Source organism: Eptatretus burgeri, chromosome 13 (genome assembly GCF_056783735.1).
Source record: "Eptatretus burgeri isolate ZD-2024b chromosome 13, Ebu_testis_v1, whole genome shotgun sequence".
Taxonomy (NCBI): Eukaryota; Metazoa; Chordata; class Myxini; order Myxiniformes; family Myxinidae; genus Eptatretus; species Eptatretus burgeri.
The window spans coordinates 8046916-8060399 of record NC_140973.1 but is presented as its reverse complement, the minus strand read 5'-3'; the positions used below and the strand labels follow the sequence as shown (position 1 = coordinate 8060399).

The following is a 13484-nucleotide window of genomic DNA, read 5'->3' as shown; positions in this document are numbered from 1 at the left end:
GCATTGGTTTATTTCAGATCCAGCGATATCCTTCAATCAATTAATTAATTTGTTTCTTATAACATCATGCTTTTCATTTCAAATGATATCTCAAAGCTCTTGCAGGGAAGAAAAGTGGAAAATAAAAATGAGATGAGAATTAAGAACAGCACTAACCGGGGGTAGATATCAAGAAAATAGCAACTGTAAAAAGATGAGGTTGGAATCAACAACAGAACATTGATTAAGGTGCGCAAGCCGCTGTGGAGAGAAAGGAGAAGCTATTCCATCCATGGTCGTTGGTATTCTTTAATCGACGTTGTGTTTATTTCAGTCGATTGTTCGACTCATCCGCCGACGCATATTGACACGAGCCTTCAACAGCAAGACTAGTTTTTCATGCTGCAAAAATGCAAGACTGAAAGAGATTTAAAACTGTGACCGAAGAAGAAACTGATGGAAAAACTGGCTGCGGATTATTAAAAGAAAAACGACAAAGTAGAGAATTAGTCTACTCCCATCACGTAACAATATGTGAGAAAACAGATCACAAAATACGTTGGAATAAAAGATATATAAATAAATTTCTCGACAAGAGAGAGGCTTATGGTCAAGCAATGTTAAATTGACAGTGGGGTAGAGTTAATAAAGATCATTGGTCATGGAGTGGAGTGACGAGAGATGGTGGTGCATTGCTGACTTAAAGCCCTGAAGGAAACAGTGGGAAAGAATGGCCTTTGGGAAGGAAGTTCTACAGATGGGAGAAGCAAGGAACAAAGGAGTTGATGCACTCAGTCAGCCTGGATTTTGGAAGTTTAACCCAAAGGTGGTTATTGGAAGAATGCAAAAATCTGAGAATAGATAAGGAGGGATGGAGGACAGAGCAATTGGAGCAATATTGGAGAATGGTGGTAAAAAAATTGATAGACCACCGACCTGCTTGCGATGTGAGAGCAACAGACGTTGTGCTTCTGCCTCATCATGGGAGATTTCAATAATATTCAGACCTTTGGATTCCAAAGAATTCAAGAGACTACCCTCATGTCAATGAATTCAACAAAAAAGTATTTTTCAGGTCAAATTTGTTTTGTGGATTACACAAGTATCGTGCTGTGCACAACATCTTTCTTGTTTGTTATTCCTTGTTCAGAACACATAACTGCCCTGTGGATTAGCCACACGTGCATAGTACACCTCCACTCAGCATCTTGGGAGTTAATCTCTGGAGGCAGGGTGTGATTTGATATTGGGGGTGGGGGGGGATTTCCCTGACTGTTTTTTTTTTTTTTTAATCCTTGACACTCCATTTGAAATTACCATCCACAGCGGGGGGAGGGGGGGAGGTAAATTTACCACCCCCCCCCCCTCCAAAACAAAATCTTTTGTGTTAATAGTGATTGAATTAGTGAAGTTTTAACGTCTGACATTTAAAAAGATAAATGTACGCTAAATCCTTTTTGAGCACGAACTGATTTTTATAAGCTTGTTCAAACTACACAAAACAGTATAAGATCAGCAGGACATTGTGGTAAAGATAATTTTTTTAAATGGAATGGAATTTGGTTTCACTGGATCCGGATCGTGCTGTTGGGGTGCATAAAGTGGATCGGATGGGATTCCACTTATCCATTATTATCATCTCACAAAACTGTCTATGACGAAGCACAGCAAATTAACCAATGAAAATGGACTACGTCATCGTCATTACGTTGATGTATTTCGATCCGATATTAAAAAAAATTAATATCTGTTATTATCCTGTCAAACATTGATTTAAGACGTAATAAGTTTTGAATCTGTACATGTTGAGCTTAAATAGTACTAATATTATTGTTTAATTTTTTTTTCAGTTTAAGGAGTGTATGAGTGATATTTTTTAGGTTATTTCTCCGAAATACAGCAAGATCGTGGAGCGGGTTTCATACATACGTATGTATGTCCGTCCATTAACATTTGACTAAAACGTCTTCTCCTCACAAAGTACCAGACAGATATGGACCAAATTTGGTATGATACATCAGGACAGCAAGGTCTTATGGGGTTGTGCTCCTCATCTGGACGTGCCCCCTATAAACGGGGTGAAAGGGGGGTTTTGCCACAAATATTGGTATTTCATTCAAAAATCTTAGAAACCGACAACTGGATCCAGACCAAACTGGCCGTGCGGCATCGTGACCATGCCCTAACCTTAAATTGTGCTCCCCGTGGCCATATCCCCCCTGGAAAGGGGGCCACGGCAGCCTCCCTCCCCTCATCCCTCATATTCACTGAAACATATTTTCCTCACAAACTACGTGACAGGTGTAGACCAAATTTGGTACAACACATCAAAAGGAGAAAGGTCTCTTGGGGTTGTGGTGCTCCCCATCCGGATCGACTCAATATAAGAGGCTGAAAAGGGGGGTTCCACCTCAAATTCAGGTTATTTCTTTTTTTTAATTTTCTCAGAAACCAATGGCCAGATGCACACCAAACTCTTATTGAAACATAAGGACCATGCTGTTAACTTAAGTTGTGCTCCCCATGACCGTACCTCTTCAGGAAGGGGGGCAATGGCCCGAATCCCTCATTTTCACCCAGCTTGTTGGGGAGATAACCGTCAGTCCCCCATGGGGCTCTTGTTTTTTTCATTGTCATGTAACTTTTCAGCTTTATGTCGCTATTTTTATTTATAGCTTGTTAGTTGTAAAAAGCAAAAATAACAAAAAAACCACCATGATGTCTTAATTTTATCCCCCCCCCCCTCACTGGAAATTTTACAAATCACACCTTCTGGAGGTCTCACCTCACCTGTTAGGGAAGCAGAGTCCTTTGCAATATCAAGAAAAACAAAAACTTTACCAAGATTTTCTGCTCTCTCAAGAATTCTCACGTTGTTGATAACAATGACCAAAGATAATTGTTTTTTCAAATTTTGACTTTGGTTTCACATTAAAATATATGAAAGTTATAAACCGTACACAGCTTATGGGTTTACACATGATGTTGCATTCCAATTCCTCCACCTACTCAGACTTCTTTCACGGTTTATTGTGAGGCTGGAAGAAACAAGAAAGACATGGAAGAAACAATATATTGAAAAATGTTATAAATATTCTCAAATACTGTATATAATATGATAACATCTCATAAATATTTGTGTCAATTACCTACATGTATGTGTGTTCGTATGTCTGAAAATTAAGAAAACTAGTGCATGTCCGTAGAAGCGTGGCCGTACGTGCAAACCCTCCCCCCACCCCCGCAAAAAAACTCAAACCGAGTGCCAGAAACAACAACCACACAAGCCGTTCCTTCACTTTCACGTGCCCGTACGTGCGCGGCTGTACGTGCAAAAAAAAAAAGAATAAATATATACTGTACTTTAAAACCGCTTGCCAGAAACAACCACAGAGGCCGTTCCTTCGCTCTCACGTGGCTGTACGTGTCCGTATGTGCATGGCCGTACGTGCGTGGCCGTACATACAAAAGAAACTAAAAAAACTTTCAAACCGCGTGCCAGAAACAACAACCACACAGGCTGTTCCTTCGCTCTCGCGTGCCCATATGTGCGTGGCCGTACATGCAAAAAAATAAAACTTTCAAACAAACACACAGGCCATTCCTTCGCTCTCATAAACGATGACTGGATTGGGGCATTGTGTTTATCTATAAATGCGGATAAGAAATCGAGAAATTATTAGAATACAGTAAGTCATCACTATCCAAAAGTAGTGCGTGCCCGTATGGAATGTTCACATCATTCCACGAATTATCGCTTGCATTGAAGTAACAACTGCTGTGATACACACAGAGTTAATTAAAATCAAGTTTACCTCCCTGTCTTTGCTTGCCATGACATTCGCTGCCATTTACCATTGGCACTCCTAACCCCACGGTAACTAAGGCACCGATCGATCCCCATCGTAACCAGCACGGGACGTGACGTCATCGTCGGCCGGCCATGCACCAGCCTACGCAGCCACGCCCACGCAGCAACGTGTCCTGTGATTGGTAACTAAATGGCGCATCGGCCACGCCTACACAGCACATGTCATGTCATTGGTTTGGTAAATAAATTGCCATAACTTGGGAACCACTTGTCCGATTAATATCAAACCTTGAAAAGGCACATACTCAGGTCCCCAGCAATATATCTGACAAGTTTCAATTAGATCGGACCAGTGGTTGTCGGGAAACAGCGGTCACACACACACACACAGACGCACAGACACACACACACAGACAGACGCGCACACACACACACACGCACACACACACACACACACACGCACACACGCACACACAGAGACAAACACACACACAGACGCACACACACACACACACATTGCTGGAATTATAGATATATGAAATGAGGTCAATGAGATGACAAATGAAGGGGTTGAATGCAGACTGCAGAGCAATGAGTAAGGATACCCGTCATTGTGAATCGTTTTTACCACCAAATTGAGATGTATTTATCGTTGGCAAGCATGTTGAGTAGAGCTTAATTCCTTAACACTTCCAAAGGCCACAGCATTTTGACAATTGGAAACAAAAAGAAGTTGTGCACTTTTTTTGATAAATTATTTTTGGAACAATTTTTCTTCAACAAATAAATAATCATAAAAATCGTCTCCATGTACATTGTGCACACCTTTATCGCGTTTGCACCTCTTCATAAACAACATTGCTGAGGAAACGGCGCTTCTTCTTTGTTTCCTCGTCCAGGGCAAGAATACGGAGGCTTTTAATGGCCCATTATTCAATTAGCGCCAATGTATTTTGCCTTTTCGCAAGGAAAAACACGAAGAGAAGAGAAGAGAAGAGAAGAGAAGAGAAGAGAAGAGAAGAGAAGAGAAGAGAAGAGAAAAAACCCGTAATGGCGAACGCGACTGAGTTTCTCTTCCCCATCGACCATGGCTACGCAGCAACGCTTCCTGTCATTGGTTGATAAAAAATGGCCGCAGCAACGGTTCCTGTCATTGGTTGGTAAATAAATGGCCATAACTTGGGAAGCACTTATCCGATTAATATCAAACCTTGAAAAGGCACATCCTCAGGTCCCCAGCAATATACCTGGCAAGTTTCAATTAGATCGGACCAGTGGTTGTGGAGAAACAGCGGTGACAGACACACACACACACACACACACACACACACACACACACACACACACACACACACACACACACACACACACACACACACACAGATTGCTGGAATTATAGATAGATGACATCAAACAAGGAAATTAGGCCATTTAGCCCATCATTTCCACGGTGCACTCTCGGGTTAAATTTTGCTGTCAGCTTTAAACATCAATCTTCTTCGTGGTTTACTAAAGTCTAAATAAACCGATTATTGATCAGGTGACCCAGCTTAGGTGGGGTAGCCAGTGCTGCTTGGGGGGGAACAACTATGTCGGGATTCCAGCACATGTTGTGCATTCAAAACAGCTCGTGAGCTATCAGGTGCAGCCTGTGGCTGCTGGTTGTAGTTTTTTTCTAGAAGTGCAGCTGTGCCACTGATGCAGTGCCCTTTATTACCAGTACACTGGTACTCATTTCACCAACTTTGGAAGGATGACAGGCTAAGTGAAACCCCCCCCCCCCCAGTGTTAATTCAACAGCCAACAGGGGCTCAAACTCAAGCCCTAAGATCTTAAGCCATCCACATTAACCGTTACTCCAATACCGTGCTCATTGAAAACATTGAAATCTTCGGATGATTTCAAGGGTTTGTGTGTGTTTGTACGTTAATCTTTCACGATCGAACTGTAGTACCGAGAGGCCGCAATTTTTGAGCCTAGTATAGGTACTTCAGAATCTGGGCAAGGTTTTAAGCTACCACCCATTGGCCTTGATGTCTGTTTTGAGGCCACCAAATGTAGCTATAAAGTGTATAATGAGACGTATGGTCAGGCAGTGCTGCCACCGGCCCACAGGCAAAAAGTAACCACCATGAGGCCAATAACTCCAGAGCTTTTCAATGTGCAACACATCCCGAAACCACCGCCGGGCAGCGCTGCGTACTTCCCCCTCTCCCCTCACCCCCACCTCCCCACCTGGGCAGCACCCTCTAATCAAAAATAAATGAGGATTTAAAAAATATCTGTGCAAATGTGTCTATGTTATGGCAACCAAACATTATTTTATTTCTCATGAATACCAGCAATTGATCTCGTGCACTCGAAACAGTTCCCATCTCTTGATAACCACTTCCCATTCACCGCTTTCCTTAACCCGTCAATTTAAACCAATTTGATCTCTGACATTATATATCTATTGGTGACCATGTGTTCTGTTATCTGTTTAAGTGGTCGATAATTCTTAGTTTCAGGAGAGAAAAAGAGTGGGAAGTTTAACTTTGCATCTCCCACCCGAGATGGCAAATGAGGGACAGAAAATGAGGCACATTCTCGTTTACATGAGGGACAGAATTACCTTTAGAGGAGAAAAAGCATCATCTCACTCGTTTAACATGGACCGAACAAAGTAGCTTCATCTGCTATACCTCACCAAAGCCAGATGAGGTATTCACAAAATTAAATATCATACATTATATCAGTAAATGCAACACGTGATAAATACGAGTACATCCGCTCAAACTGTTCGCTGATGGAAGGGAAAGCTTGCACAAATATCGCTTCATATGGTATAAAAGACAAGTTACAGAAAATTTTGTATCATGTGCTCTCTTCATCCTTCATCCTACGATCACATCAATAAATTTCTGTGTTGAGAAACCATTGATAATGTTACAGAATCGAGTGACTGCTCAGAAGTCAAACAATATTCAGCCAAAGTACATTTTGTTGCATTAAATGTTGTCATCATTTGGTGCCATCCATTTATAATTTTGGAGTAAAATTCATAATAGTTACTCAAAATACCATTCATTCATTTATAGTTTTTCATCTATTTATTATGTATGCACAGTGGGAGTAGGAGGAGGTGGGGAGTTTGAGCTGATAAATACATGATGTGTGCAGAGTGAAATGGGGGGGGGGCAGGTGGGGTGGTGGTTGTTGGGGGAGGGGAGGGGGAGGAGGAATTTAAAGAAATAATAAATAGGTGACCCCTTACTCAAAACTAGAATTCATATAACACCTTACCCTGCACACTCAATATAAACAAGGACATGGGGGGGGGGGGTCTACGAGTGTAAAATTTGATTGGTCGTGATGACGTAAAATGCCATGTTTTGTCCAAATACTGTTAAACAGAAGGGTTTTGAAAGTGGCAAAAAGGCGAATTGTCCAAACAATGGGTGAAACTTGCATGCACACATGCACGGACAGACACATGCATGCTCCTTTATATAGTATCGAAGTCCTGCTAAACTGCACGTTCGTTTTCTATCCATGTTCCGATTCATGTTCAAAATATAACATCCCATTGAAATTAAGTTGTTTCTTGATCATAAACTGACGTTTGTAGAGAGAAGGACATACAATCTATCCATCCGGGTTCTTCCCGATATCATTGTTCTTTGTTGACTTTCAAATTTCTTTCTATTTTTTTTTCATAATACTCCTTATTAATTCTAATTCTGCTTTTTCTTCTCTTTCATCTCATTTGCTCTCTATTCCTCTCTTTCGTTATCCATCTTTCTTAAGGCCCAGTCACACCTTGACGTTTTAGCCAGCTTGTGCCGATTTTTGAAAAAATTGTCTAAAACGCTGGCACACGTCGAATACGTTATGGGTAAGTTTTGGAAACATTGAGAGCATGCTGAAAAACACTGCCATACATCGTAGTATACTGGCTTTCATCGTTGTACTTTGCGGTTGTCCTCAAATTTTAGCATGCTTGAAATTTTACGACTTATGCCAGCGTATGACTCACAAGTTCCGCTACGCTGGCCATAAGTTGTAGGCACGTTATGCGATCATTGACACACGTCGACACACGTTACTTGTAAGTTAATCATAAGTCGAAACACGTCGAGGTAATGTTTAGCGTACCCGAAACTTATTCCTAACCTATGAGTAACGTGTTGTAGGCACGTTACGTGATCGTTGATACACGTCCACACACATTACTTGTAAGTTACTCATAAGTCGAAACATGTCAAGGTAATGGTTAGCGTCAGTGTTCCAGACTCCTGTTTTTTATGTTTTTTTTTTCTTCGGTATGACGCTGATGTTGACACTTCGATTTCTAGTGCGGTTATGATTTAAATCGTTGAGCAGCAGCCTATTAATTATATTATATCATAACCACACTAGAAATTGAAGTGTCAACATCACCGTCATACCGAAGAAAAAAGAAAATAAAAAAACCAGGGAGCCTGGAACACTGACGCTAACCATTACCTCGACGTGTTTCGACTTATGAGTAACTTACAAGTAACTTTTGTCGACGTGTGCCAACGATCGCATATCGTGCGTACAACTTATTCCCATCGCATGCGGAACGTGTGAGGCATACGGCAAGTATGTCGTAAAATTAACACATTTAAAATTTTAAGACGTACTCCACTTACTCCGACGTATGACAGCGTACTTTAGCGTTCTATTCACGTATACCAAACTTACCCATACCGTATTCAACGTGCATCAGCGTTTTAGACGCATTTTTCAGAGGTCGGCATATGCTGGCAAGATCACCAAGGTGTGACTGCGATGTTGACACTTCCATTTCTCCGGCGGTTATGATTTGAATCGTTGTGCGGCAGCCTTTTAATAGGCTACACCACATGATCGTCGGCAATACGTGCAGCACGCTATGCATAAGTTAGACTATCGTTGGGCATAGGTTGTGAACGCTGACAACAGGCTAAGCATTCGTTGGTATAAGTTATCTATAAGACACCGAAACGTTCTGTGTCCTTTACTAATATGTTATGCATACGACCAACTCGTTATGAATACGTCCAAATCTTTAAAAAAAAACATCAAAAGTTCAGCGCAAGCCAGCGTTTTACATCCATTTTCATACGTTGCCATTGCTGGCTAAAACGTCAAGGTGTGACTGGGCCTTTAGGAGAAGTGAATTCTTGCAGAAATTTTTCTGTAAGGCTCACTTGTCTGTGCCTGGATGGGCTTGAGGATTGCAGAGTAGCGGCTGAACCCCGAATCCTATCTAGGTTCCTCCTGATGACTCCATCTTTACTCTTTTTTGGGTTCCTTCTTGGTCTTCCATTTGATACAGACAGACAAAGTGAACCGATTGCTTAACCCCACTTCACTGCATGGGGTAATAAACAGTGTACGCATTAACGAAGAGTTAATAAAAGGACAAGCTAATGATGTTCGAAAACAATTAAAAAATATAATCATTATGTAAAAGCTTTAGCAAGAGGAACAATGAGCAATCCACGATGATTGTAAATTTATTTTTACATGATTCAAGGCTGAGCAAATGTCATAAAGATAACATGCTACAGTAAAAATCTGTCTTTTAGAAAGTCTGATCTACAGTGGCCTGAGGATAAAACGAAATGTTCAAATCTACAGGTAAATATTACCTGTGATAAAGCTGTTCTTATTGTTTTTGATATTGATCCCAGCCATGTTTTTGGCTCTGCCGTGGACTGTTGGTCAATGGTGGATGAGGGGTATCAGAGACTTGGGAGTTGGCCTTTGTAGAGCTCGTCAGGGCAGGAATTTGTAATTTGGTCAGGGTGCCAGTGATAACTTGCCTCTTCTTCATCACAAGATAGTGGAATTTTTAATGTTTACAAACAATCAATGCTGGTAGATGGGTCCCCCACTCATTGTCCCATATCTGACAGGTGGCACACTTTGTGATGCAAGGCCCTGCCTGCAAAACACCAGTCCTACACAGTTGATAATCATGTCGAGAACTGAACCCAGAATAGACAACTCAGAAGCAAGTGCCCTACCTCGACACCATCCAGTCAGACCTGACAACACCAGGCCACATCATTAACATGGTATTAGATGCAATGGAACTGCAGCTTGCTCTGTTTGTGCAGTAGTGCAATATATCCATCGTGTCTGATGAAGACGAGTCTTTTTCCCCACAAAACGTCATCCGATTCTTTTGTTGGGTTGATAAGCAAATTTTAGAACAGATCTTGTTACACTTTTGGCACAGAGGTGACCTGTGGGTCAATCAAAGACCAAGTTTGCTAGCAGCTCATTTACTCGCATGCCTCAACATGTTCTTTTTCAAAGGACTCCAGTCCTTTATGGCATTTGGACATACACAGTTTACCATCGCTTGGCCCCTCTCCCAATTCTCTGTTTCAATTCCATGTGCAACATTTTAGAAGCAAGCAATGATTCAATATACAACATCATGTACTAGTAGTATGTTTCAGTGCTGGCAGATAAGCAGATGTACACAAATGAAACAGAATCGTATTAACCATAACTTCCATATTAAGGGAAACAATGAACAGAATGACTCACAAAAAACATACGATTGGACCCTACTATTCAGGGGGGATACGTTCCTGAAAAAATTCCGCGAATGTCGAATAAGCGCATGTCAGGGTGTTGTTTCAATAGCAAAGAGGGATATAGGTTCCTGACAGTTCGTGATTCATAAGGGAAAATCAAAAATCCTGAAAAAACCTGTGAATATGCTGGTGAAAAACCATGAATACACCCATAAGAAACAGTGAAAACACAAAAAGAAACTGCAAATATGCCTGGAAAAAGAACTGTGAAAACAACAAGAGAAACCACGAATATGCCCAAGAAAAAACCATGAAAATGCCTGGAAAAAAACAAGAACGAAAAAACAACCCCGTGAATACACAGGTGAAAATCCATGAATATGCCCGTAAAAAACCGTGAAAACGCAAAAAGAAGCCGTGAATATGCCCACAAAAAAACCGCGAATATGCCCACGAAAAACCATGAATATGCCCACGAAAAACCGTGAATACGCCCAGGAAAAACCATCAATATGCCCACGAAAAACCGTGAATACGCCCACGAAAAACCGTGAATATGCCCACAAAAACCATGAATATGCCCACGAAAAACCGTGAATATGCCCACGAAAAACCGTGAATATGCCCACGAAAAACGGTGAATATGCCCACGAAAAGCCATGAATATGCCCACGAAAAACCGTAAATACGCCCAGGAAAAACCATGAATATGTCCACGAAAAACGGTGAATATGCCCACGAAAAACCATGAATATGTCCACAAAAAACGGTGAATATGCTCACGAAAAACCGTGAATATGCCCACGAAAAACCGCAAATACACCCAGGAAAAACCATGAATATGTCCACGAAAAACGGTGAATATGCTCACGAAAAACCGTGAATATGTCCACGAAAAACGGTGAATATGCTCACGAAAAACTGTGAATATGCCAACGAAAAACCGTAAATACGCCCAGGAAAAACCATGAATATGTCCACGAAAAACGGTGAATATGCTCACGAAAAACCGTGAATATGCCCACGAAAAACCGCGAATATGCCCACGAAAAACCGTAAATACGCCCAGGAAAAACCATGAATATGTCCACGAAAAACGGTGAATATGCTCACGAAAAACCGTGAATATGTCCATGAAAAACCGTGAATACGCCCACAAAAAACTGCATACGCCCACGAAAAACCGTGAATACGCCCACAAAAAACCGCATACACCGACGAAAAACCACAAATACGCCCACGAAAAACGGTGAATATGTCCACGAAAAACGGTGAATATGCTCACGAAAAACCGTGAATATGTCCACGAAAAACGGTGAATATGCTCACGAAAAACGGTGAATATGCCCACGAAAAACCGCGAATATGCCCACGAAAAACCGTAAATACGCCCAGGAAAAACCATGAATATGTCCACGAAAAACGGTGAATATGCTCACGAAAAACCGTGAATATGTCCATGAAAAACCGTGAATACGCCCACAAAAAACTGCATACGCCCACGAAAAACCGTGAATACGCCCACAAAAAACCGCATACACCGACGAAAAACCACAAATACGCCCACGAAAAACGGTGAATATGTCCACGAAAAACGGTGAATATGCCCACGAAAAACCGTGAATATGCCCACGAAAAACCACAAATACGCCCACGAAAAACCGTGAATACGTCTGCGAAAAACTGCAATACATCTGCGAAAAAGTGAAAAAAAACCGTGAATACGCAAAGCATAATACACAACAGTCAAAGCAGGTCGCGTTTTGTAAACCACAAATATGCAGGTTCTGTGAATCGTAGGTTGCAACAATACGAATTAGCGAAGGGAACATATAATTATTATGTGCCAATTGCATGAAAATCTGTTCCAAAGGAATTCGTCATGAGTAATGGCAATGTAAGAAAATACACACTATACATCTCAAATTAAGGTATTTACCTGGAAATGAATAACTTGTTGTCTGCTTACCTGGAACCGAATTCTGCCTGGCTCTCCTGTTTGAAGAAACAGTCTGTGAGGCCCGTTCCAGTTTGCATACACGATGTCCGTTTTCCCATCCCGGTTGAAATCTGCGAGAGCCACTCCACGACCATGCTCCGTAGCATCAGCAATACCTGTGTGCGTGATATTGAGATCTTTGAAAATGTTCTGGAACCAAAAAATAATATACGTTAATACATTGTGAAGTATTTTACTACAAGCATGTGAGCAAAACTGTTTTCAATGTAACAAATGCCAACAAGGGTGAATTCCATGGTAAATCTTGGCATTTTCTTCCTTTTGGGAGAGGGGCGGGTGCAATTGGAATTATGCAAGTGAAATAACCACGATGTAATTATTATATATACACATGAGCAATAACACATGTTTGTGCTTCACATAGGTAACCCGTGTTGTTTTTATTTTTGGGAGTGATCGAGGCAGCAGTCTGTTGCCTCTACACGGCCCAAATAAAGGAATGTGTGGTATGATGCTTGGATGGAACAAGATCGCCATTAGGGAGGCTACTCTGCTATTGTATTAATAACCATAAAGATAATAACATGACCCACCCTCCCCTCCCCCCTCCCAGCAGCTCCCATAGAGGGTGGGTACTTCTAGCTCTTTCAAAGGAACTATACATGAAAAACGGGACAGACTAAGAATGAATAAGAGGCAGGTATGGTTGGTAACAGGCAAACATTTACAGGTAGAATGATGTTTGAATTGGTAAGAAAATAAATCCAATCCCACATCCAAACTATTGGCAGAGCGTCGGTGCTGCTGAAACTGTCTCACGGCAAGGATAGTTTGATATTGCCTGTCAAACTGGTAGTTACGGCAGGAATTTGCCATCTTCACCAGGTGCTGGCACACAATGACCTTTCTTGCAAAAGAGGTCATCAGAGAGATTTGACGTCAAGTAGCGAATGCTTAAAGACGAGACGTCCCATCTGACATGTTGTGTTCTCATCGGTGTAATGCCCTGCCGCCCTGCCGGTGAAGCACCAGAGTTGACATTTTACGGCTGAATCGGCCATCAAACCCAGACAAAACAGCTCAAAATTGAGTGCACTTCCTTTGAGCTATCCTGTCAAGCCCAGAAATACGTTTGTTTCAAAATTTGTACATTTCAATCCATCATGTGCTGTACAGTTACCTGTATCCACAG

The 13484-nt window shown here is 41.5% G+C and overlaps 1 protein-coding gene across 4 annotated transcripts in view; it reads right to left on the bottom strand.

The window, feature by feature from the left end:
• Positions 1–13484, bottom strand: part of LOC147013780 (cartilage acidic protein 1-like) — a 348068-nt gene that overhangs the window by 135352 nt on the left and 199232 nt on the right. For all 4 annotated transcript variants that reach the window (XR_015050513.1, XM_085851004.1, XM_085851003.1 and 1 more), the window contains 2 exons: positions 13473–13484; positions 12302–12447 (listed from right to left, as the gene is read on the bottom strand). The exon at positions 13473–13484 is cut by the window's right edge and continues 123 nt beyond it. Coding sequence is in view for 3 of the 4 variants with exons in the window: in XM_085851004.1 (XP_085707130.1) it covers positions 12302–12447; positions 13473–13484 (158 nt within the window). In the remaining variant the exon portion in view is untranslated. The remainder of the gene's footprint in view (positions 1–12301; positions 12448–13472) is intronic.